This window comes from Pantherophis guttatus, chromosome 2 (assembly GCF_059756535.1).
Source record: "Pantherophis guttatus breed Tessera chromosome 2, ASM5975653v1, whole genome shotgun sequence".
Taxonomy (NCBI): domain Eukaryota; kingdom Metazoa; phylum Chordata; class Lepidosauria; order Squamata; family Colubridae; genus Pantherophis; species Pantherophis guttatus.
Window position 1 is genome coordinate 9,818,180 of NC_142064.1, and position 27,065 is coordinate 9,845,244.

General features: G+C 44.6%; 1 protein-coding gene across 2 annotated transcripts in view; it reads right to left on the reverse strand.

Moving 5' to 3' along the window:
• EPG5 (ectopic P-granules 5 autophagy tethering factor) overlaps positions 1-27,065 on the reverse strand; it is a 122,947-nt gene that overhangs the window by 44,063 nt on the left and 51,819 nt on the right. For both annotated transcript variants that reach the window (XR_015732036.1, XM_060690777.2), the window contains exons 19-26: positions 26,266-26,463; positions 22,509-22,619; positions 19,037-19,156; positions 16,621-16,787; positions 15,052-15,279; positions 12,263-12,386; positions 5,271-5,415; positions 1,628-1,799 (exon numbers count right to left, since the gene is read on the reverse strand). Coding sequence is in view for 1 of the 2 variants with exons in the window: in XM_060690777.2 (XP_060546760.2) it covers positions 1,628-1,799; positions 5,271-5,415; positions 12,263-12,386; positions 15,052-15,279; positions 16,621-16,787; positions 19,037-19,156; positions 22,509-22,619; positions 26,266-26,463 (1,265 nt within the window). In the remaining variant the exon portion in view is untranslated. The remainder of the gene's footprint in view (positions 1-1,627; positions 1,800-5,270; positions 5,416-12,262; positions 12,387-15,051; positions 15,280-16,620; positions 16,788-19,036; positions 19,157-22,508; positions 22,620-26,265; positions 26,464-27,065) is intronic.

The following is a 27,065-nucleotide window of genomic DNA, read 5'->3' on the forward strand; positions in this document are numbered from 1 at the left end:
CCCAAAAATAAGGCCAAGCACTTATTTCGAGGTTCAAAAAAAAATATAAGACAGGGTCTTATTTTCGGGGAAACACGGTAACAGTGTTACAGAGTTGGAAGGGACCTTGGAGGTCTTCTAGTCCAGCCCCCTGCTCAAGCAGGAGACCTTCCCCCATTCCAGACAATTGGCTGTCCAGTCTCTTCTGAAAAACCTCCACTGTTGGAGCACCTATAACCTCTGGAGGCAAAAGAACAATTCATCAGTGGAACAACTTGCCTCCAGAGGCTGTGGGTGCTCCATCACTGGACGTTTTTAAGAAGATATTGGACAACCATTTGTCTGGAATCCACTGATTAATTGTTCTTACTGTCAGGAAATTTCTCCTTCTAGGCTGAATCTCTTTTTAATTTCATCCATTTCTTCTTCTCCTGCGTTCAGGTGCTTTGGAGAATAGGTCGACACTCTACCCCACCCTAATTGATCAGGAATCTTCTGGGTGATGAAGTAAACAATTTAGCAAACATATAAATATGATTGTCAAAGTGTCTTCAGGGTTCCCTCTGACTTTGAGTTTATTCAGCTGAATAAACACATATAGCTTATGGAGGCAAATACTGTGACTCTGTCTTTATTTCTATCGGAGCCACATCAGAGACCGCCAAAATACCAGTCCTCTTCTGTGACAACCCCTCAAATATTGGAAGATTGCTGTCAAATCACCCCGAGCTCGGTTGGATGTACTTAAAGGACACCATAGCTAATAACTGAAATGTTTTTAATGGTTTACGGTAGTGTATGTACAAACGATTAAGTGATGATTTGGAATAATACAGGGGGAAAGCTATATGATTAGAGGATAATAGTTAGAATATGTTTAAATTCAATTAAGGTTTTTTTTTCCTTCTGGTTCACATATAAATGAAAAAGATATCTATATAATCAACTGATTTATATTAAAATGTTGAATTGTATTAGTTAAGGAAATGTATGTTATAAAATAAGTGGGTTTATTATTAATATAAGTATTAAATAACTGTAACACCACATAATTAATTAATTTGATGATGGATATAAAAATTAGATGATAACGGGAAGGGGTTTAATATAGAATAGAAGGGAAAATGGAATTTGGTCAAAATTAGAGATGAAAATGAAGGGTAATATTGGTACAAAATAGATGAAAATATATATTATGGCAAAAAAGGAGGTACAGAAATTGTAATTTTAGTTGAAAGGACTAAAAATTGTTTAAATTTGTTAACCAGTCAAATACTCTGTTCAGCAAAAAGACAGGTGAAACTTGAAAAATTAGAATATCGTGCAAAAGTTCATTTATTTCAGTAATGCAACTTAAAAGGTGAAACTAATATATGAGATAGACTCATTACATGCAAAGCGAGATAGTTCAAGACTTGATTTGTCATAATTTTGATGATTATGGCTTACAGCTCATGAAAACCCCAAATTCACAATCTCAGAAAATTAGAATATTACATGAAAACATGTACATTGTATGTTTGTGTGTGTGTTTGTGTAAAAAAAAAAAAAAAAACTTTACAAAAAAAAAAAAAAGGACACCATAGCTAAATGCAGTTCAGAAGAGAGAAAACCACACACAGCAAAAGAGAAAAAGAAAAATTCTTACCTGGCATGCTGTTGAAAGGTCCTGAGGTTAGTGCAAGTCAATTGTTTGGCTTCGTGCTGATTTACCAAGCTAGCTGGAGAAATGACAGGCACAGGAGCTTTCATTGGCTGAAGAGACAGAGGGGACTGGGGCACATCGTACTTCTTCAAGCTGCTGATAATCCTCTCCTTAGCTGGTGGGGGAAAAATGGAAAAGATGTAAAGCATTCACCACCAATTATTGCTTTCTTGGAAGATGAATATATTTGGGAGGTGTTTGTCTTTCAGGTGGCCGAGCATCTTAATAACCTGCAACCAACAATAATCTGGAATCTTAATAGAATAGAACAGAACAGAACAGAACAGAACAGAACAGAACAGAACAGAACAGAACAGAACAGAACAGATAATATAGAATAGAATAGAATAGAATAGAATAGAATAGAATAGAATAGAATAGAATAGAATAGAATAGAATAGAATAGAATAGAATAGAATAGAATAGAATAGAAGAGTTGGAAGGGACCTTGGAGGTCTTCTAGTCCAACCCCCTGCCCAGGCAGGAAACCCTACACCACTTCAGACAAATGGTTATCCAACATTTTCTTAAAAATTTCCAGTGTTGGAGCAGTCACAACTTCTGGAGGCAAGCTGTTCCACTGATTAATTGTTCTAACTGTCAGGAAATTCCTCCTTAGTTCTAAGTTGCTTCTCTCCTTGATTAGTTTCCACCCATTGCTTCTTGTCCTGCCCTCAGGTGCTTTGGAGAATAGCTTGACTCCCTCTTCTTTGTGGCAGCCCCTGAGATATAGGAAGACTGCTATCATGTCTCCCCTAGTCCTTCTCTTCATCAAACTAGACATACCCAGTTCCTGCAACCATTCTTCATATGTTTTAGCCTCCAGTCCCCAAATCATCTTTGTGGCTCTTCTCTGCAGTCTTTCCAGAGTCTCCACATCTTTTTTACATCATGGCGACCAAAACTGAATGCAATATTCCAAGTGTGGCCATGGACTCCAAGGAATATCCATGGAGATTCTCAGTTATGGAGGTCAGGGTTGAGTCCACATTCAACCATCTTCACATTCTGGACAGAGAGGATCACTGGTTTGAAAGAAGGGTCAAAGAGGCCATCTACATTAAGACTGAACAGCCCTCCCTCAAAAAAGGGGGAGGGATACGCCACCATCCCATCTCCTGTTTCACAACATGGTCCTTTGAGCAGTTCCTAGAAGGTTCCACCTCCATTTGCACTATTCAGGTGATCCTGAGGCCACAGATAAAGCTTCAAGTGGTCTCAATGGCTCTCAGAAAGAATGCCGACGACCAAATGACGGCAAGGAATACAAATTTGATTAATAAATAAATAAATAAATCCATTCTATACCATTCATTGTCAGAACTGAAGAAGCTTCTTGGATGAGAAGCAAAACATCTTCAAGTAAAAACAAAGCCCAGTTGCCTTTTAAAAAAAGCACTTTTGGGACAATAGCCTGGAACAGTGTTTATCAAGCTTGGGCATTTAAAGATGGGTAGACCTCAATTGCTGGCTGGGGAATTCTGGGAGTTGAAGTCCTCCCGTCTTAAAATGACCAAGGTTGAAAACAGAGGTTATTATTACCAAATGAAAAAGTTGAATCAGAAATCACATTGTTCCCCACAAACAACAGGCCATCTAATTTATCAGTGCAGCAACATTTGAATCTAATACTAATGCATATGCACCAAGACAGATTCCTTGTGTGTCCAATCACACTTGGCCAATAAAGAATTCTATTCTATTCTATTCTATTCTATTCTATTCTATTCTATTCTATTCTATTCTATTCTATTCTATTCTATTCTATTCCATTCCATTCCATTCCATTCCATTCCACTCCATATTTTCTATTCTATTCTATTCTATTCTATTCTATTCTATTCTATTCTATTCTATTCTATTCTATTCTATTCTATTCCATTCCATTCCATTCCATTCCACTCCATATTTTCTATTCTATTCTATTCTATTCTATTCTATTCTATTCTATTCTATTCTATTCTATTCTATTCTATTCTATTCTATTCTATTCCATTCCATCCCACTCCATTCCATATTTTCTGTTCTATTCTATTCTATTCTATTCTATTCCATTCCATCCCATCCCACTCCATATTTTCTTTTCTATTCTATTCTATTCTATTCTATTCTATTCTATTCTATTCTATTCCATTCCATTCCATTCCATTCCATTCCATTCCATCCCATCCCACTCCACTCCATATTTTCTATTCTATTCTATTCTATTCTATTCTATTCTATTCTATTCTATTCTATTCTATTCCATCCCATCCCATCCCATCCCACTCCATATTTTCTATTCTATTCTATTCTATTCTATTCTATTCTATTCTATTCTATTCTATTCTATTCTATTCCATCCCATCCCACCCCACTCCACTCATTTTCTATTCTATTCTATTCTATTCTATTCTATTCTATTCTATTCTATTCTATTCTATTCTATTCCATTCCATTCCATCCCATCCCATCCCACTCCACTCCATATTTTCTATTCTATTCTATTCTATTCTATTCTATTCTATTCTATTCTATTCTATTCTATTCTATTCTATTCTATTCCATTCCATTCCATTCCATTCCATTCCATTCCATTCCATTCCATCCCATCCCATCCCATCCCACTCCACTCCATATTTTCTATTCTATTCTATTCTATTCTATTCTATTCTATTCTATTCTATTCTATTCTATTCTATTCTATTCTATTCTATTCTATTCTATTCCCTATTCCTATTCCTATTCCTATTCCTATTCCTATTCCTATCTTACCCTACCCTACCCTACTCTACTTTCCTGGAGGGTGATCTGACAAACATGTAATAAAAGTGGGCTATAATAATCACGATGAGGGCCACGTGCCCCAAAGCTCTTTTGCAAAACCTTCAAGAACCGACAACACCAAATACATGACTTTCGATTATTATTTGAAGGGTCATCTTTTCCCAGTTCCGTCTATCTGATCCACCGCAGGAGGAAGGCAGGGAGGAAAGTATAAATGTACAAGCTCCCACGTTTTCCAAATAACAGAAACGTTATCATCCTACCTAGGACCAGGCTATTTAAAAGACCAGTTACATGTACCCAACTCACCAGAGCAGAGAGGCAGGTTATGTTAAGGGTCTCCTCTCTTAAGCTCCATCTACAACAGTGGCCAAAATTGTGGAAACCTTTGGGAAAAGTGTATTTTCTAAAACTAGCTAATAGGACCAGTTTTTTGGGGAGTAGTACCATAAAATTATATATCAATGGAAAGATAATTTAATCAAGAATGTAATGCAATCACTTTTATGAAAGATTTGCCATTACAGTATAAAGCAGTTACAGTATAAAGAAGGAAAGTGAAAAAACGAGATATACAAAAATTATCACCATGTCAGTTAATACTTCGTTGGGTCACCTTTAGCATGAATTATGGCCTTACAACGTCTTCCCATGGAGCGAACCAAATCTTTTAGTTCTGCAGCTGTTATTACTTTTATTGAGGCTTTATTTCTGTAAGCCACCTAGAATCGCCAAAAGCGAGTTGGGCAGCCAAATAAATTTTATGAATGAATGGATGAATGAATGAATGAATGAACGAACAAATGAACGAATGAAATACCTAACAAAGGATCCGTAAAGTCTGTCTGCACTGGAGAAGCACTGGAGGCAGGAAGGGGTCCCACTCTGACTTGGAACCAGAGGTCTAAGGCTTCCTGGAATTCACACTGAATCTGATGAACGTTGACAAATTCCATCCAGAGATCCTTCAAGCCAGCGGCAGGGAAGACACAGCAGGAAACACCAGTAAGGAAGACCAGAGATTATTACTGCCAGCAAGATCGATTAAAGCACTCACTTTAACCCAGTGGTGAAATCTAAAATTTGTTACTACCGGTTCTGTGGGCGTGGCTTGGTGTGGGGGGGAGGTAATGTGACTGGGTGGGCGTGGCCAATTTTTTTTTTTTAACTTTTAAAACCATTTTTTCTACAACCTCTTCGGCGAAGAGGTTGTAAAAAAAATGCTTTCAAAAGGCTCTGACGATCCCAGCTGAGTTGCCTGATCAACAGAGGCTTTTTTTCTTTTAAATGCCTCTGACGATCCCAGCTGAGTTGCCTGATCAGCAGAGGCTTTTTTTCTTTTAAATGCCTCTGACGATCCCAGTTGAGTTGCCTGATCAGCAGAGGCTTTTTTTCTTTTAAAAGCCTTTGGCGATCCCAGCTGAGCCGCGCGATCATCAGAGGCTTTTTTTTTTTACTATTAAAAGCATTTTTTCGGCCAAAGAGGTTGTAGAAAAAATGCTTTTAAAAGTAAAAAAAAAAAGCCTCTTTATTGATGGGGGCAGAAGATGACTGAAGATTTTGAATAAACTGTTGCACCAGGATGCTATGTTACCCTATTATGGATGACGGATTTAACAATCTAGTGGAAAGACATCAAAGAAGATACTAAATGAATTATAAATTTAAAGCTATTGTCTTTTCTCTTTTTATAAAATGGAATGTATATATAGACATATGTATATTTCAGCAGAGTGGGCAGTGGATTATATTTAGAATTGTAGTGCATGGTAATCTTGCAGGAAACTGGGTTGAAATAGGCTAGTTTAGTGATTGATTAGTTTAAGAAAAAGGATTTTTAAGTCATATATTTTGGGGAGTGGAAGAATTGGATAGAACTGAATAAATTTGGAGAAGGCTGCTTTGAAATGTTAAATTAATATATATAAAAGTAAAAGTTATGTTGTTGTAATAATAATAATATTTTATAAGTTTGGGGGAGGAGAAAAAGGGTAGATTGTGAAAAGCGGAGAAAAGCGGAGTTATAAGAATATTATGCTAAGGGTCAGTACTTTGAGGAGTGAGTAAGGGCATGGTAAAATATTATGTAATTAATTATGAATTAGCTTATTGTTGTGAAGAAGAAGTCACAGGGGGGGATGGGTGGTGAGGGCGGGTTGGGGAAGAAGGGAGGAAAAGGGGGAAAAACTTGTATTTGAAAAACTTTTTCAATTAAAAAAAAAAAAAAAGCCTCTGATGATTGTGCGGCTCAGCTGGGCTTAGGGGGGTGGGGGCCAGGAATTTTTGCTACCAGTTCTCCGAACCACCCACCTCCATAGCTACCGGATCGGGCGATCCGATCCGAACCAGGAGCATTTCACCCCTGCTTTAACCCCACCCCCACTGGGGTAGCTCCCAAGTACCATGGATGCCAATTGAAATGGAAGCCTTGAGATCCACCCACCCCACTTGAACAAGTGCAATCACACTTCTGCGTCATTCATTACATTTCATTACATTTCATTTATATACCACCCTACTCCCGAAGGACTCAGGGTGGTGAACAGGCACAAGATAAAACACATAGAATACAAAAACTTAAGAGCAGAAGTAAAATCGAATTAAATCAATTTAGCCCAAGACAAATTTAAAACCCCAGGTTAAGAACAAATTAAAATTTACATTAAAATTTACATTAAAAAGAGAATGGGAGAGGTTAGGCCAGACCAGCCTGGTGAAATAAAAAGGTCTTGAGAGCGCGGCAGAAGGTGCGTAGATCCGGGATCCTCCGTATCTCCGGGGGGAGCTCATTCCAGATTATTCAAAATAATTTGTCAAATCCACAGTGAAGTCAGAATTGAGCAGCCGCTGGAACCTGTGACTAGGACTCCTCCACTTACAGGTATTCATTTTGGGACCATTTGAATTTACACCAGCACTGAATAAAGTGACTTAGGACATTACTTCTCAGTGATCTAGCTCTCTCAATCGTTCGTCATACAATTTAGCCTACAGATCCCTGATCATTGTTGCTGTTCTCTGTTCACTTTCTAGCAGTGATGGTGAATCTTTTTGGCACCGAGTGCCCAAACCAGAATGCACATATATGTGTGTGCATGTGCGTGGGCCGGAACGCCAGAAACCTGAAGACCAGCTGGCCGGCATGCACATGCCTGTTTCTTGCCCGATTTTGGGGCCGTTTTCAAACTGTTTTTTGGGCTGTTTTCCGGGCCGTTTTGGGGGGCATTTTCAGGCTGTTTTTCAGAAAATGGCCTGAAAAAGGCCCAAAAACGGCCAGAAAATAACCCAGAAAATGGGCCGGAAGCCAACCTGCTTTTTGGGCGTTTTTTGGGCTGTTTTCAGGCCGTTTTGGGGGGCATTTTCAGGCTGTTTTTCGGAAAATGGCCTGAAAAAGGCCCAAAAACGGCCAGAAAATGGCCCAGAAAATGGGCCGAAAGCCAGCCTGCTTTTTGGGCGTTTTTTGGGCTGTTTTCAGGCCGTTTTGGGAGGCATTTTCAGGCTGTTTTTCGGAAAATGGCCTGAAAAAGGCCCAAAAACGGCCAGAAAATGGCCCAGAAAATGGGCCGAAAGCCAGCCTGCTTTTTGGGCGTTTTTTGGGCTGTTTTCAGACCGTTTTGGGGGACATTTTCAGGCTGTTTTTCAGAAAATGGCCTGAAAAAGGCCCCAAAACGGCCAGAAAATAACCCAGAAAATGGGCCGAAAGCCAGCCTGCTTTTTGGGCGTTTTTTGGGCTGTTTTCAGGCCGTTTTGGGGGGCATTTTCAGGCTGTTTTTCAGAAAATGGCCTGAAAAAGGCCCAAAAACGGCCAGAAAATAACCCAGAAAATGGGCCGAAAGCCAGCCTGCTTTTTGGGCGTTTTTTGGGCTGTTTTCAGGCCGTTTTGGGGGGCATTTTCAGGCTGTTTTTCAGAAAATAGCCTGAAAAAAGGCCCAAAAATGGCCAGAAAATGGCCCAGAAAATGGGCCGAAAGCCAGCCTGCTTTTTGGGCGTTTTTTGGGCTGTTTTCAGGCCATTTTGGGGGACATTTTCAGGCTGTTTTTCAGAAAATGGCCTGAAAAAGGCCCCAAAACGGCCAGAAAATAACCCAGAAAATGGGCCGAAAGCCAGCCTGCTTTTTGGGCGTTTTTTGGGCTGTTTTCAGGCCGTTTTGGGGGGCATTTTCAGGCTGCTTTTCAGAAAATGGCCTGAAAAAGGCCCAAAAACGGCCAGAAAATAACCCAGAAAATGGGCCGAAAGCCAGCCTGCTTTTTGGGCGTTTTTTGGGCTGTTTTCAGGCCGTTTTGGGGGGCATTTTCAGGCTGCTTTTCAGAAAATGGCCTGAAAAAGGCCCAAAAACGGCCAGAAAATGGCCCAGAAAATGGGCCGAAAGCTAGCCTGCTTTTTGGGCGTTTTTTGGGCTGTTTTCAGGCCGTTTTGGGGGGCATTTTCAGGCTGTTTTTCAGAAAATGGCCTGAAAAAGGCCCCAAAACGGCCAGAAAATGGCCCGAAAGCCAGCCTGCTTTTTGGGCATTTTTTGGGCTGTTTTCAGGCCGTTTTGGGGGGCATTTTCAGGCTGTTTTTCAGAAAATAGCCTGAAAAAGGCCCAAAAATGGCCAGAAAATGGCCCAGAAAATGGGCCGAAAGCCAGCCTGCTTTTTGGGCGTTTTTTGGGCTGTTTTCAGGCCATTTTGGGGGACATTTTCAGGCTGTTTTTCAGAAAATGGCCTGAAAAAGGCCCAAAAACGGCCAGAAAATGGCCCAGAAAATGGGCCGAAAGCCAACCTGCTTTTTGGGCGTTTTTTGGGCTGTTTTCAGGCCGTTTTGGGGGGCATTTTCAGGCTGTTTTTCAGAAAATGGCCTGAAAAAGGCCCAAAAACGGCCAGAAAATAACCCAGAAAATGGGCCGAAAGCCAGCCTGCTTTTTGGGCGTTTTTTGGGCTGTTTTCAGACCGTTTTGGGGGACATTTTCAGGCTGTTTTTCAGAAAATGGCCTGAAAAAGGCCCCAAAACGGCCAGAAAATGGCCCAGAAAATGGCCCGAAAGCCAGCCTGCTTTTTGGGCGTTTTTTGGGCTGTTTTCAGGGCGTTTTGGGGGGCATTTTCAGGCTGTTTTTCAGAAAATGGCCTGAAAAAGGCCCCAAAACGGCCAGAAAATGGCCCAGAAAATGGGCCAAAAGCCAACCTGCTTTTTGGGCGTTTTTTGGGCTGTTTTCAGGCCGTTTTGGGGGGCATTTTCAGGCTGCTTTTCAGAAAATGGCCTGAAAAAGGGCCCAAAACGGCCAGGAAATGGCCCAGAAAATGGGCCAAAAGCCAGCCTGCTTTTTGGGCGTTTTTTGGGCTGTTTTCAGGCCGTTTTGGGGGGCATTTTCAGGCTGTTTTTCAGAAAATGGCCTGAAAAAGGCCCCAAAACGGCCAGAAAATGGCCCAGAAAATGGGCCGAAAGCCAGCCTGCTTTTTGGGCGTTTTTTGGGCTGTTTTCAGGCCGTTTTGGGGGGCATTTTCAGGCTGTTTTTCAGAAAATGGCCTGAAAAAGGCCCCAAAACGGCCAGAAAATGGCCCAGAAAATGGCCCGAAAGCCAGCCTGCTTTTTGGGCATTTTTTGGGCTGTTTTCAGGCCGTTTTCTGGTGCTCCGGCACCCACGAAGACCAGCTGGCCGGCCAGAAACCAGAAGAGCAGCGGGCGACAGTGCACGTGCCCACAGAAAGGGCTCTGTGTGCCACCTGTGACACACTTGCCATAGGTTCACCATCATGGTTCTACGGTCTCAACATCTTTTTTGTGACCAGAACTGTTCTGCCCCAGCTACGAACCCCAAAGAACGCAGCACACACAAAGTCCGTGCAAACCTTAGTTTACTAATTAAGGACTACTAATGAGCCTTCTTAGTAGTTGTTCGAACACAAGTACAGTTTAAATCAGTCTTTTCTGAACAAGGGCTGTTAATTTAACTACATTAACAGCAGACAAGGATTCAGAGAATAATAACTCAGTTCTGAGGTACAGTATTTCAGATAATTGTAATCTTACTGTAGTCAGCAGAATGCCCAGAAGCAATTTGCAGGAAAACTGACAAGAGAGAAACAATAGCCGAATCAAGACACGAAGGTATGTGAACTAAGTTGTTCCCTGCAAATTGCTTCAGTCAGCATTCTTCCTTAAATAGGCTAAGGGAGTGGCCAATTAGCCCCAGGCCTTACTCTCGAGGAGACCTCCTCCTAAGGAGCCACTCCTGCCTTTTGGCAGCTCTGCGCACCCGTGCATCGAGAAGAGGCTCCTCCTTTTTGTCCTCTTCACTTAAAGGAGCTTCTGGAGGTTCTGAAGGCCCTGGCTGAATCCCCGCCTCTGGCACCACATCTTCTCCAGCCTCCTCATTGTGCACAGGCTGCTGGCGGAGCACCACACCAGCCTCCTCGCTGTCCGAATCAGCTACTAACTGCACAGGCCACTGACGGGCCACAACAAGAACTGTATGCAGAACTCAAGTGTGGTATTCCAAGGTAGGTTTCAGAGGTGTCCCAAAGAGGTATGAAATACAACACTTACAACACTCCGTTTAGTGAATGTTCGAAGTTACAACGGCACTGGAAAAAAAGTGACTTATGACCGTTTCTCACCCTTATGACCGTTGCGGCATCCCCACGGTCACGTGGTCAAAATGCAGACGCTTGGCAACTGAGTCGTATTTATGACGGTCGCGGTGTCCCGAGATCACGTGATCTCCTTTTGTGACAAGCAAAGTCAATGGGGAAGCCAGATTCTTTTAACAACCGTGTGACTAACTTAACAACTGCAGTGATTCACTTAACAATTATGGCAAGGAAGGTCGTAAAAATGGGGCCAAACTCAACAAATGTTCCGCTTAGCAACAGAAATTTTAGATTCAATTGTGGTCGTTAAGTCTACAGGACTGCCTGTAATGAATCATCCTTTCACAGCCTAAACCCTGTGATGCAGGGGTGGGTTCTAATTTTTTTTACTACCGGTTCTGTGGGCGTGGCTTATTTTATGGGTGTGGCTTGGAGGTCATGTGACTAGGTGGGCATGGCTAGCTGGTCAGAGTCATTTCTGGAAGGTCCTCGCACTTACGACCAGTCCTCGCACTTACGACCCGACTCATTTGTTTGCTTTTAACACTGATCAGCTGTAGGGCGGCCCTTTGAAGCCCCGCGGCAAGAGTTTAAACAGTTTTTTTCCCTCTAGCCATCAGCTGGGACTCAGGAGGCAGCAATAGATTGGGGGTGGTACCAAATAAAAGGTAAGAATAACGTTGGGGGGGGAGGGCGGGGGGGGAGAACCGGTTCGGTGACGTCATATCATCACCGCTACCGGCTCGGCCGAACCGGACCGAACCGGGAGGAACCCACCACTGCCGTGATGGTGACCCTATGGCATGCGTGCCACAGGTGGCACACAGAGCCCTCTCTGCGGGCACGCCAGCCATCTCCCCAGTCCAGCTCCACCACGCATGCGTGCAGACTACCCACCAGCCAGCTGGTCTTTGAGTCTCTGCCGCGCATGCACAGAAGGTAGGGGACATGCGCGTGCATGCGCGGGGGCTGCTTGCATTGCATTTTGGGGGTTTGAGCATGCGCCCCCCTCCCCCATTTTGTGCCTGGAAGGCTACCGCACCAACCTGGAAGCCCAAATGGGGCAGGGGGCAGGGGGCATGCGCGTAGGGTGGAATGTGCATGCACGGGGCGGGGCCTGTGCGTGGTGGGCGCTCGCAATGCATTTTGGGGGTTAGTGCATTTGTGCACACGTGCGCTTTTGGCACTCGGCACCAAAAAGGTTAACCATCACTGGCCTAAACCCAACCGATCCGTACTTTTTTACCTGCTGGTTCTGCATGATCTTGGCAAGCCGATGCCCATCGTATTGCTTGGACAAAGAGGGAATATAGGTGTCTCCTTTCTGAAACCTTTCTTCTTCCAGCCACAGAACAAAGGTGGAAAAAAGCCTGAAAAGATATCCAATACAGAAGGTTTGAAGCAGGAGCTCGCTTTTTGGTTGTTACGTAACGCACACAAGCATCTTCAGACGGTATGTATGCGGCTCAAAATAAACACAAAAGGACCAGACTAAATCCCAATTGCTTTCCAAGTATGGCATCTCCAGTTTCATAAATTATCTGAGCATCAATCAAGAAGCCAAGAAGGCAGGGTGGATAAAAATTGATGGTTTGTTTTTTTCAAAAAAAAAAAAGAAATCGGATTTTTAAAAATTCAAATCGGATTTTTTTTTAATTTAAATCAGTTTTGTTTTGTTTTTTTATCAAATCTATCTTAATGAGCCGAGGTGGCGCAGTGGTTAGAGTGCAGTACTGCAGCTACTTCAGCTGACTGCTAGTTCAACAGATCAGCGGATCAAATCTCACCGGCTCAAGGTTGATTCAGCCTTCCATCCTTCCGAGGTGGGTAAAATGAGGACCCAGATTGTTGGGGGCAATATGCTATTTACTATACTGTCTTTGGTGTAAGCCGCCCAGAGTCCTCGGAGAGTGGGCGGCATAGAAATATGACTAATAAAATAATAATAAATAAAATAATAATAATGATATCTGCAAGAGGGACCTAAAGGCCCTGGGAATGGACATTAACGACTGGGAAACCTTGACCTCCGATCGTTCAGCTTGGAGGCTAAAGACGCAGCATGGCCTTCTCCAATTCGAAGAGACACTTGTTCGGCAGGCCGAGGCAAAGAGGCAGTCCCGGAACCAGCAAAATCTGGAGGCTGGGCAGGGGATCAAATGTATCTGCCCTCAGTGTGGAAGGGATTGCCACTCTCGAATTGGCCTTTTTAGTCAAACCAGATGCTGTTTTAGGACCTCTTTCCAGAGCACAATACCATAGTCTCTTGAAACTGAAGGATGCCAATGAATGATATCTTAATAAAATGCTTTTGGAGTAAAAAATCTACCTAAAGATAGTTTTCTATTCAAGATACATTAATAATTTAGTTTATTCAGCGTGAAATGGAGCTTAGTTATGTAGCATGAGGCTGTAGATTCTGCAATATTTACGTTTTGGGTCAACTCATTCAATGAATCCAAGCTCTGCAAGCTAAATAGGAAACCTTCATTTTTGTTTGCCAATAATAACATTAAAGCTTCTAAGCTAGCAGCAAGAATGAGTCCTTATGTTTAAAGAGCGCCTGTTGTTTCAGATCCATCATGGCAGCACCTGTTAGCGGGCATCCACTCACCTGCTGCCCGCCACGTCCCTCACCTTGTTGTCTCACTGCTGCATCACCAGCCATCCCATTAAAGTGAATGGGACGGTCGGTGAGTCAATGGCTGATCAGAGGAGGAGCCGCTGCAGAGCTGCTACAGCCGCTACAGAGATGACAGTTGCTCTTTAAAAATTATGATTTAAACCAAGTTGTTTTAAATCAAGCCTTTTTACTAGTGATTTAAATCGTGATTTAAATCAACTTGATTTAAATCAAATCCACCCTGCAAGAAGGTCCTCAGAAGCCTGATAGGGGTTCCTCAAACAAGCAGGTTGGGCTTGCCCACAATGGAATCACTTCATCCTCAAGGCTTAGCACACTTAGCTCCACTTCTAGGCCACCACACTACTCAGTCTCTCTCTATATATATGATCTGGTAATATTTGTATCCTTTGTCCTGATTTTTTTTAAAAAAATCCATGATTTATTTATTTATTTATTTATTATTTATTTATTAAATTTATATACCGCCCTATTCCTAAGGGACTCAGGGCGGTGAACAGCGAACGATAAAAATACATGTAATACAAACGTTAATAAAAAACCAATTAAAATATACTAAACACTCTGGTCCTAGATAATTCAAGACATCCCAGTTTAAAATAAAATCAAAAAAGCAATATAAAGGGAAAGTTAGGCCAGGCCGGCCTGCTGAAACAGGAATGTTTTGAGGGCACGGCGGAAAGTGCGCAGATCCGGGATCTTCTGTATCTCTGGGGGGAGCTCGTTCCAGATGGTGGGTGCCCTCACAGAAAAGGCTCTCCCCCTGGGGGCCGCCAGTCGACACTGTTTGGCTGACGGCACCCTGAGAAGCCCCTCTCTGTGGGAGCGTACTGGGCGGTGAGAGGCTATTGGTGGCAGAAGGCGGTCTCGTAAGTACCCCGGTCCTAAGCCATGGAGCGCTCTAAAGGTGGTAACTAAGACCTTGAAGCGCACCCGGAAGACTACAGGGAGCCAGTGCAGCTGATACTGATGATACTGGTAAAGCCTTGGTAGTACAGTGGTCTAAAGCACCCTGTTATTAACACAGCTGCCTGCAATTACTGCAGGTTCGAATCTTACCAGGCTCAAGGTTGACTCAGCCTTCCATCCTTTCAAAGGTAGGTGAAATGAGGACCCAGTTTGTGGGGGCAATAAGCTGACTTTGTATAAATATACAAAAGTATGAAGGCTATTGCTTAGCACATTGTAAGCCGCCCTGAGTCTCCGGAGAAGGGCAGCATATAAATCAAATTTAAAAATTTTTTTTTTAAAAAGGCTACATTGGCTTGGGACAATTCAGGACAGATCTTGGGGGATCTCCACCCAACCTCCATGCATCCATGGATCTTGGACTCCCCATGTTAGCAGAGCTCCTTGGGGAAACAGTGAGCCTGAAGGCCATCTGAAGTTACCTGACCAGGTTCTTGTGAAGCTCTAGGAAAGTCACATAATTGGCCTTGCTGAAGCCTTTCGCTGTTGGTTTTTCGCTTCCACCGGCTGGGCTGTCCAACTGGAGCATTTTGCTAGCTGAATGGTGGAAGTCAGTGGCCTCAATCAGATGCTGTTTCAGGTCGTTCAACAGGCTGAGGTGAGCAGGACTCTGGAAAAACTTCTTCCCGATGCAGCCATCTTTGGGTAGCCTTAAAAAGCAGAAATCCTGTCGTTTATAAGCAACACAAACCAACTGATTTTAGTGTTCCTGGTGTGTATCGTATTTTTTGGACTATAAGACGCACTCCACCCCCAAAAGGGGGTAGAAATGTCTGTGCGTCTTATAGACCAAATATAGGCCCATTTTTGGCCTCCCGAACCCACCGCACATCCTGTTTTCGCCCTCCTTGGCCCCCAGAAACACTTTGCACGCAAAAAACGGGGCAGTTTTTGGCAAAAACAGGACACGTGGAGTGCTTCTGGGGGCCGGGGAGGGCGAAAACAGGATGTGCAGAGGCCAAAAACTGTTGTTGTTTTTTTCCTGTTTTCCTCCTCTAAATCTAGGTGCGCCTTATAGTCCGAAAAATATGGTAATTAGCGGTGTGCTTCTGCGGCTTTTCTTTCCCATTCTTACAAACATTAATAAAAAAAAAAAAAACCTATATATTTTAAACTTCTTTGAAATTTTCACCACAGTTGGGGGGTTCTCTAGGACATATGGGCCTATATGGAGACCTTTCCCACATTTATTTTATTTAGATTTCTGTATCCTGTCTTTGTTATTTTGATAAATAACTCAAGGCAGCAAAAATAATCTAATGCATCTTCCCTCTATTTTCCCCGCAAGAACACTATCATGTGAGTTGGGCTGAGAGAGAGGGACTAGTCCAAACTCACCCAGCTGGCATTCATGGCTAAAGTGGGACTAGAACTCACAATCTCCTGGTGACTGGACCAAAGTCACCTAGCTGGAGTTTGTGCCTAAGGCAAGATTAGAACTCACAATCTCCTGGTAACTGGACCAAAGTCATACAGCTGGCTTTGATGCCTAGAGCAGGACTAGAACTCACAGTCTCCTAGTGATTGGCCCAAAGTCACCTAGCTGGATTTTGTGATTAAGGCAGGACTAGAACTCACAGTCTCCTAGTGATTGGCCTATACAGCTGGCTTTGATGCCTAAGGCAGAACTAGTGACTGGCCTAAAGTCACCTAGCTGGATTTTGTGCTTAGGGCAGGACTAGAACTCCCATCTCCTGGTGACCGACCCAAAGTCATCCAGCCAGCTTTGATGCCTAAGATGGAACTAGAACTCCCAGTCTCCTGGTGACTGACCCAAAGTTATACAGCTGGCTTTGATGGCTAAGGCAGGACTAGAACTCCCAGTCTCCTGGTTTCTATCCCGTAGCTTTAACTACTAGATCAAACTGGCTCCTATAGTCTGCACTCTCTTGAAACCAGAAGACTAGCCCATTTGAACAGGGGGTTTTCGGCATTCAAAACAACTCACACAATTCAACAAAATCTCCCATCGTTAACCAACATTCACTCACCCATCCTGCAATCCCGGGCGCTGCAAATAGAGAAGGAAGAACTTTTGGCAAATAAGAGGAAGGAGAGGGTGATCCACTGGAGTGCTTAGGGCTTGGTGAGCCCATCGGTAAATCAGCAGCCGCTGGAGAGAAGGCACGATCGGCAGCTTCAGATGGGCCTGAGCTTTCTGTGGGTAGGAGGGAGGGAAGGAAAAAAGAAGGAAGGTGGGAGAGAGAGAGGGAGGGAGGAAAGAAGGGAGGGGGGAGGATGGAGGGACAAGAGGGTGTGAGAGGGGAAGGAAAGGAGGAAGAAATTGAGAGCGGGAGGGAAGGAGGGACAATAGAGAGGGCGGGAGAGAGGGGAAGGAAGGGAGGGAGGGAGGAATTGAGGGAGGGAGGACAATAGAGAGGGTGGGAGAGGGGAAGGAAAGCAGGGAAGGAGGAAGAAATGAGGGAGGGAGGAAGAAATGCGGGAGGGAGGGACAATAGGGAGGGTGGGAGGGGAAAGAAAGAAGGAAGAAAGGAAGGAAGGGAGGAAGGGAGGAAGGAAGGAAGGAAGGAAGGAAGGAAGGAAGGAAGGAAGGAAGAAGGGAGGGAGGGAGGAAAGAAGGGAGGGAGGGAGGATGGAGGGACAAGAGGGTGTGAGAGGGGAAGGAAAGGAGGGAGGGAGGAAGAAATTGAGAGCGGGAGCGAAGGAGGGACAATAGAGAGGGTGGGAGGGAGGAAGAAATTAGGGAAGGAGGAAGAAGGGAGGGAGGGACAATAGGGAGGGTGGGAGGGGAAAGGAAGGAAGGAAGGGAGGGAGGGAGGGAGGGAGGGAGGGAGGAAAGAAAGGAGGGAGGGAGGATGGAGGGACAAGAGGGTGTGAGAGGGGAAGGAAAGGAGGGAGGGAGGAAGAAATTGAGAGCGGGAGGGAAGGAGGGACAATAGAGAGGGCAGGAGAGAGGGGAAGGGAGGGAGGGAGGAATTGAGGGAGGGAGGACAATAGGGAGGGTGGGAGAGGGGAAGGAAAGGAGGGAGGAAGAAATTAGGAAGGAGGAAGAAATGAGGGAGGGAGGGACAATAGGGAGGGTGGGAGGGGAAAGGAAGGAAGGAAGGAAGGAAGGAAGGAAGGAAGGAAGGAAGGAAGAAATTGAGGGAGGGAGGGAGGGAGGGAGGGAGGGAGGGAGGAAGGAAGGAAGGAAGGAAGGAAGGAAGGAAGGAAGGAAGGAAGGAAGGAAGGAAGAAATTGAGGGAGGGAGGGAGGGAGGGAGGGAGGGAGGGAGGGAGGAAGGAAGGAAGGAAGGAAGGAAGGAAGGAAGGAAGGAAGGAAGGAAGGAAGGAAGGGTCAGATGGTCTCCAGTAATTGATTCATTCATTTTTATATAACATTTGATTCCCACAGCTTCATTGTTCGGAAGCCTTGCCAAAACAGACATACAGTACAATTATTTTAAAATGTTTACCTGTTTGGTAGAAATCTAAGTTCTGCCAAAAAGTATTGGAATCAGATATGTTTGTTTTGAGTCAGAAAAATGTATTAAAAATGAAAGTAAAGTTGAAACCAGAAGCTTTTCTTTTAGGTAACATGGATAAGCGGATTGGAAGAAAACATAGGATGTTATTTCCATACGTGACCCTCAGGAGACTTTTATATGCACAGAGGTGGAAAGGAACACAAATTGCTTAACGCACTGTAAGCCGCCCTGAGTCTCCGGAGAAGGGCAGCATATAAATCAAATTAAAAAAAAAAAAAATTCCCACAACTGAAGAATGGATTTTGAAATTAATGGAATTGGCAGAGAAGCCAAAACTCACTACTTTGGTGGAAGACACGCTTAGTTTTGTTTCCATTTGGAGATCCCGTTTGGGCTTCTTGTTTGAGAAAGATTTTTTTTTTTTAATTTGATTTATATGCCGCCCTTCTCCGGAGACTCAGGGCGGCTTACAATGCGCTAAGCAATAGCCTTCATTCTTTTGTATATTTATACAAAGTCAGCTTATTGCCCCCACAATCTGGGTCCTCAATTTACCTACCTTAGAAAGGATGGAAGGCTGAGTCAACCTTGAGCCTTGGCGAGATTCGAACCTGCAGTAACTGCAGGCAGCTGGTCTTAATAACCAGCTTAATAACAGGGTGCCTTAGACCACTGTACTACCAAGGCTCTATTTTTAAAAAGCAGTTTTGATTTGAGGATTTGACTTGCTAGTAAGGAATGGGTTTTGCAGAGCGCTGCAAAGCCCATTCCTTACCAGCGTTGATGATGTTATCTAGTTGGGTAATAAAACGTCTGAAAGAAAACAACCAAGCTCAGAGAGCACCAAGGATCCCTCATTTCAACCCTGAGCTAGAAGTGTTCTCTTTTATCGATATCTCACATTCATCAGGTGGTGGGCCAGGGAAGCCACCGTTCTGAGAGATGTTACTATATAAATAAAGAATAATTTTCTGATTTACCTTCAGAGCCTGGTCTGGTGAAACGGAATTGGTAACCAACTCCCTCACTACAACTCTACGGAGCTGAGAATCCTCTTCAAATATGGACTCCATATTCAGGACACTCCAGGCAAACCAAACCTATAAATTACAAAGCAACACTTGTCTATTTATTTATTTTAAAATAATTTCTTTTGCTGCCTTAATGGCTTCGGGTAGCTTATAAGGACGAAAGCCCAATAGAAACAACAAAAAAGCAATTAACTCCCACCACTCAACTCCAGTAACAACAATCAAAGGAGCCCCTTGACGGACTCCATCCCATTCTTTATATATATATATATATATAATCCCCCTGCCACTCAGACTAACCCGAGCACAACCAAGCCCCCACCCAAACAGAACACACACCCAGCCAATCAGAGCACAGCCAAGCCCCCAACCAATCAGAACACACCTCCACCCAATCAGAACACAGCCAAGCTCCCACCCAATCAGTTCACACCCCCACTGGCAGTTAAAAGGAAGAAACAGCTGCGATCACACATTGCTCCTAGAAGCACGAAGCCGAAAACACCAGCCTGGAGATGACAAATGAGACTTCATCGAAACATCGCCAAGACACTTCCAATTTTACGCGGGAGAAAACCCAAATAACCAAAGACCTGCACACACACACATATATATATATATTATTGTATTTTAGTACAAATAATCCATCTTCCATTAAACAATGTGTCGTCTGGGTACAAACATTTGTGCAATAACCGTTAAAATTTACAATCATATTCATTATTTAATCTATTCTTAGCTTCATACTAATACAATAAATAACTAACACTTTACATCCTCTTCTTAATCTGCTTAACTCTATTAACAATTTTTTACATTTTACTCATCTACTTTTATTTCCAATTTTTATATTTGTCCTCTAACCACCGATAAAATGTTTCCTGTATCGCGTAATAACCAGTTTGTTCCTTCTCTTTAATTGCCAGTGTTAATCTATTCATTTCCGCACATTCTAATATTTTCCTGATCATATTCTCCTCTGGAGGGATCTCTTCACTTTTCCAGTTTTGTGCAAATACAATTCTAGCTGCGGTTATTACATGAATATTCAAATATACATTTTCTCTACTATAAGTTTTTGAGGCCCCCAGGCCGGTTGGCAAAAACAGATCTTTAGCACCTTGCAAAATAAAATATCCTCAAGTGGGAGCTGATCTTATCTCCGCTGGGATGATGGCCCAGAGTGGAGCAGCCACAGTGATGAAGGCCCTTCTTCCTGGACCCGTTAGATGGATCTCCTTAGGACAGAGGTCCCCAACCTTTCTGGGTTGGCGGCCCGGGGGGGAGGGGCAAGTGCCTTTACACGCCCATATGCACTAGGGTGGTATTTACTTACCTTCACTACCTGTTTGCAAATGTGAGCTTGAACATGCCACCTCCACGCATGCGCAGAGCGTTCTGCACATGCGTAGAGCGTCAAAAAAAGGGACGTGATGACATCTGGGCGGGTGGGCGGAGTCTCCCACAGCTGCCGCTACCGGTTCCCCCAAACCGGATAGAACCGGTTGAATCCCACTACTAATGTGCACGCATGAATGGGGCCTGCCGCGCACCCCCCCAGCCCAGCTGCAATTGGAGAAGCAGTGCCAGCCTTGTCATTCGCCTGCGCGCCCCACTAGACCCCCGCCTGCAAGACCAGAAGCCACACCGGCCTTTCGCCTCCTCCCTTCTTTCATTGGAGCTGACTGAGTTGCGAGCCAAGCTGTCTTTGTGAAGCCCCCCTGAGGCGCTCCTCCCTCCCTTCCTGGTGACCCACAACACACTCTCCTCTGTCTGCCCCCCCCGCCCACCCCAGTGGCCCCAGTGACTGCTACTCCCCCTCCATCTGCTCCTACTGACAGATCTGCAAGGCCTTAAAACGTGCGGAGCTGCCACCGTACTTTTTTTTTTTAATAAAAAACTTGCATCACAGGCTGCCCCCACCGCCCCATTGCTTCTGCCTGGCACCCGATCGGTTGGGGGCTATTTGTCCTGTGCAGGCAAAGGCCCAAGTCAAATGGTGTTTGGGCGAATGGGCAGGGACGAAGGGCGAGGGGCGAAGGGCTATTGGCCCATTGGCTGTGGACAATGGCCGGGGGAGGGCCAGCGGAGGAGGAAAGCTGGTTGTTAATTGGCTGAGGCGGGTGGCTGGGGGCGAAGGAGGCACGGCCAAGAGTCCATGTCTAAACGTCCTAAACCCGTTTTAGGAGACTTGTAGCATTCCCTGCCTCCCCATTCTAGGAGAAAGCACAACAATGTCTCCTCTACGTGGTCCTGGAAGACCATCTTAAGTCTACGGAGGAAGATGGTTTTATGATAAGCTAAGAACTATTGGGCACAACTAACCAGAAACAAAGGAGAGATTAGAAGGAGAGATAATAAAGAAAATTTTAGAATGTGCAGAAATGAACAGATTAACGTTAAAAATAAAAAATAAAGAGGAATCGGTGTATTTCAAGACATGGTGACATTTTTATGATTGGCTAGAAAAGGAATATGAATAAAAATAAATGAGAGAAAAGACCAAAAAAAGTAGAAATCCAGATGACACCTGAGTAAATGAAAAAGGGGGAAGGAGGGGGGAAATGAAAAAAGAGGTACTATATAAATGTATGTTAAGGATGATATATGTGTAGCCAGCAAAATAGAAAAGAAATTGAAAGGAAAATGTGGGTAAATATAAAATCGGGGTTGCTCGAATACCATCTTGATAAAATATTGAATTGAAAATGGACACAACAATGGAGAAGGAAGGGAGAGAGGAGTAGAGGGACATGTAGGAAGGGGAGAGGAGAAGGGAGGAAAAGAGAGAGAGAGAGAAGAAAGGGAGGGGAAATAAGAGTAGGAGAGAGGGTTAGAAAGAGAGGAAGAGAGGAGGAGTGGGGGAAAGGAAGGGGAAGGAGAGGTGGGGAAGGAGAGGAGGAAAGAAAAAGTTGAAAAGAATAGAAGAAGGGAGGGAAGGGTAAGAGGGGAGAAGGAGAGGAATGGTTGTTGTGGAAGAAGGGAGATACAGAATGGTAGAAGAGCAACTTCGAATGTATTTTAAAGTTTTAGGATGAAGAATGAATCAATATGGAAACCAAAAGATAATATGTGTGATAAGAATGGTTAAAGAGATTGTACATTTATATATGTTTTATGAGAAATAAAAATAAAAAACTTTTACAAAAAAAAAAAGAGTTACGTTCAAAGTTACTAAAAATTTATCCCATGGTAACTATGCACAAGAATCTGATCTACTAACGGTCAAGGCAAACTGGTGCTAGATAAAAGTCAATGGAATTTACAGTGGCAAGAACTTAGGTCTCTTATGGTGGGTAAAGATTCAAAACTGATGGCATATTTGACTCCACCTTCAGTCTCCACCTGGACATTTCCTACCAGAACGGGCCATTAACCCCAAGCTAAACTTTAGCTCATCAACTGCAGGATGCTTTCTTACCTGCATGGAATTAGCATTTCCCTCGATGAAGGAAGGTGTGATGTTGCCTGCCACAATCCAGCTGACCAAGGAAGACAGCAGCCCTTTGTCACTGTGATAGCCCAGAGCATTCTGGGAGATTTCAGGAAAAGAGAAGATATGTAGGTTAAGACAAAGCTGCTGTGAGACTGCGGTGCTATCTCAAAATTAAATGAATTTCCAAACTGCCAATCTTTAAGGAAATCTTTCTTTAATTGAGCTCAGCCACCGGATCATGACTCCGCGCGGACAAGACTGACCTTTTGCCTCCCAATTCCTCCCTTTCCGATCCCCAAGTCTTTGCTTCTCATTGGCTGTCTTCCAAGTCATTCTTCAGACTTCTTTTCCTCGTCATTTCTCAGAAATGTGCACCCTCCCCTGATTTCCACGACAACTGAGCTCCAAAGGGATTTTGCAGGCAAAAGTTTCAGAGTTTATCTTTCGCTCTCCCCTGCTCTCTCTATGCCAGCGTTGCAACGCTGACAGCTGCCTTCTTACAGAGTCCTTCCATGACAAAAGAACATGAAAAAAATAAATAAATTCTGGGACCGAAATTTCTAAAAATAAGATGTCGATCCCTGCTTAGTACCCGTCGAAAATCCACTTTAAAGAATTGGATCAATCCATCATGCGACTTCTTTGGATCTGACAGGGTCCATTCTGTACACGCAACCGTTAGAGTTTTAAAATGCAGTTTTACGGCTGAAAGCGTTGTGCCAATTCAGACAATTGTAGTTTAGCTAATGAGCAAATCATGTGATGGGTTTAACATGCAACAAGGGGATTCATTTACAATCATCGTTCCAAAAAATATGGCTACTGTATTTTTCGGAGTATAAGACGCTCCGGACTATGAGACGCACCTACCTTTTTTGGGGAGGAAAACAAGAAAAAAAAATCTGCCTCTGCCTCCCAGCAATTTGCCTCCTTGCAGCAAACAGCCGAGGCCCAAATGGCAATAGGCAATGGCAATCCCTGCAGCCTGAAACAGCTGAGGGTCGGGAAGCCGATCCAACCGACAATCAGCTGCTTGTGCTAATCAGGTTGTGCTGAAGCTGAAACGGGCGGTTTGCTGCAAGGAGGTAAATTGCTGGGAGGCAGAGGCCAAAGGGTGGGGGCCAGCAGGTGGGCAGGGCTATATTCGGTGTATAAAACTCACCCAAATTTTGACCCTCTTTTAGGGGGGGAAAAAGTGTGTCTTATACTCTGAGAAATACGGTACTTGATCCATAGGCTGTGTTTTATCAGCTCCCATTAACAGACTCATTCTTAGAGAGATTTTCCTTCCAATTTTCCTTTCTCTGTAAACAAGAAAATTGAACCCTGGTTTCTCTTTTTATGTGTATTTGTGTGCGCCACTTTTTGTATGTGTTCTAATCAAAAGGAGATTTCTAATGCAAAAAAAATAGATAAATAAATTAAAAAGTGTTTCAATTTTTTAAAAAAAATACTCATAGAAGCAAAATATATAAATATTTCTATCCAGGCTGTTAGATTTCCCTAGGCTTGCCTGCAGGAGCTGCCAGACCTATAATAGCCTTAAATATTTTTTTTGGGGGGGGGGGCTTTTAATGACCCCGTAATCCCTTACATCGGGGTGGAATCGGGGCAACTGAATGGAGCTGAGTGTTTATTGGCCGGATGCCCTTCCTGTTGCCAATGCAGAGTTCGCAGCAGATAATTACTTATTGTGCCCAGAGAGAGAAATGTCTGCCGCTCCCTAGAATCGAACTCACAGCCTCCCAATCGTGAGGTGAGAGCTCCACCTCTAGGCCACCACTCCCTTAAATAATATTTTTGGATCGGCAAAATTACTTTTTCAAATGTGTATTTTTTTTTTATGGAGAAAATATTCCAAGGTCATCAAAATCTGATGAGAGATCTCAGGAACACGATTAACGAATCTTGCGGCATTTCACTGATCCCATTGTGTAAGATCTGTCAGGCGCAAAGGATTGGGACCATCCGTCAAGTTGCAGCACAAAAGATTTCTAGTCAACTAACGTTCAACACTTATTGGCCCAAGATAAGGGTCAAGGGAATTCAGGAGGGGTTGGTCTTAGGCCATTTGTGGCAATGTAAGGACTCCAAGCTAATGACGCATTTAACTCTGCCCTCAGTTCTGCCTGCTGTTCTCCTACAATAGGGGTCCACAACCCCAGGTCCATGGACCAGCACCGGGCCACGGCATGTGTTGTGACTCCGACCCCCGAGCCCGTCTTATCAGAGGGAGAAGACTCCGAAAGTGAAGGAGAGGAGTTGGCAAGGCCTCCCTCTCCAGGACCCTCCTCTCTGGCAATGCCTCAGGTGTCCTCCGAAGGTCAAGAGATAAGCCAGGAGACAGGCACTTCCGAGCAGCCGCAGTTAGACAGTGACGGAGATGAGTCTTGGCTGGATCCCCGACAGCGTCGGAAAGACAAGCACGCACAGCAGAGAAGGAGGCGTGCCAGATATTAAGCTGAGTCACTGGACCACACCCCACAGGGGATAAAAGGGGGTGTGGTGGCCATTCAGGCCTTGTGACGGACAAAACTGAAAAGCTAGCAAGTCATACTGCGTTTCTGGAACTTCGTTATATGCCCTCCTTGGATTTATTATGGACTGGACTTGACAATTCTTTGGCTTTGTGGACTTATTTTGGTTTATCGGACGGAGGAGAAAAACCTCCCTTTGTGAGTAAAGTTTCTGACAGGTAGCTACTGGGTTGCTGCCAATTCTGTTATCTCAAAGGAATTCCTGACTGCTGGTTTTATTAACTCCTGGCTGACTGTTTGTGTGCGTGTGTGAGACGGGGACAGAACAGCATGCCAGAAATCGGGCCACACAAACAAGTGAAGCCCCATCCGTGGGAGCCAGGCAGCATGTGAAACCACACCCCCTCCAGGCCACGGAAAAATCACTCTCTGCAGAAACGGTCCCTGGTACCCGAAAGATTTGAGGCCGCTGACCTACAAGATCTCGATCCACTGGAGAAGCCTGTGGATTTGTTGTGGCCTATCGGCCGCCGACCCCTCCAGCAGTCAAATCAGGGGGAGGAGACGTGGGAGTCAGGGTCAGCATCAAGGCAACCTGAGAGCTCCGAGGGGGAAAAGGGAATGGCGCTGTCACAAAGATAGACAGAGGCGGAGCCTGGGCCGTCCATCAGCCCTCAGATGGAAGGTCAACAGTCCCCAGGTCTGGAGGTGGCTGATGAGGAAGAGGAGGAACAGCTGGGTCCAGTGCCTGATGCACAGATGCACAGAAGGCAGAGGAGAGGAGAGCAGTGGAAATCTATGGGCCGATCCTTGGGACGGAAGAGCCACCACTGCCCCAGTCTAGCTCTGGGGATAAAAGGCAGGGGACAGAGATGAACAGATGTGGCAGAAAACTATTCATCTTCTGGACGGATGGACTTGTTAGCCTGCAGTGAGGGAGAAACTTGTTGCCGGGACTGCTGGCACTCCTAATAAAGGAATCATTGCTTCAACTACAGAGGGTTTGTCGTGTTTGGGGAGCTGGGTCAGAACAGGATTCTTCTCCCAATCCGTGGGAAAGTCGGCGAGGATGAGAACCAGTGGTGGGTTGCCCCGGGTTCACACCGGTTCTATAGAACCGGTAGTAAAACCCATGCGAGGCTCCGCCCACTGACCCTGATGTCATAAAAACGCTTCGGCACAGGCGCAGAAGAGCATGCACGCGCGGCCCCATTGCGAACCGGTAGTAAAGGTAAGTAGAACCCACCCCTGATGAGGACCCATACCTTGTGCTGGTGATAGAGCAACTTCTGCACGCAATCCTCTTGGTTGAACTGAAATGCGGCTTGGCACAAACCATCCATCAGTTCGAGGACAGCTCTCTCCTTGTGCCAAAGCTGTTGGCTGGTCAGGACCTGGACCCAGAATTCTAACACGGCAGCCGGGCCAATTCCGCTTGGGTGGCTGCTCATAAAAATGTGGCTCTGTCAAAATAAAGGAGAGAGTGATTATTAGGCTCACAGTAAAAAGGGAAAAAGATTCAATTCCTATATAGGTAGTCCTCAACCTATGACCACAATTGAGGTCAAAATAACCACTGCTAAGCAAGGTAGTTGTTAAGTGAGTCCTGCCTGTTGTGGCCCGCCAGCAGAGCTGGTAGCAGACTCAGACAGTGAGGAGGTTGGGGAGGAACATGGGCCAGTCCTGGAGTCTGAGGAAGGCTCTGATGAGGGCTCTGCATCGGAGGCAGAGAGGGGGCCAGGGCCGTCTGACAGTTGTCAGCTGCCTTCAGAGTTGGACATCAGTGGGGCAGAAGAACAGCTGGAGCCTGTTCCCAGTGTGCGCATGCGCAGAGCTGCCAGGAGAAGGGAACAGTTAAGGAACAAGGGGCGACTCAGGAGTAAAGGCACAAGTGGACGGTGAACGGCCCCTCCCATAGGGAATAAAGAGGAGCGAAAGGGGAGTGGAGTTTGCAGGAGACAATTAGTTCATTTCATTAGTGTGAAGATCTGTTCGCGACTCTCAGAGACTCCTTGCCAAGTATTTTCTTGTACAGCACTGCGTTTGGAAGATATCGGCCTGGCAG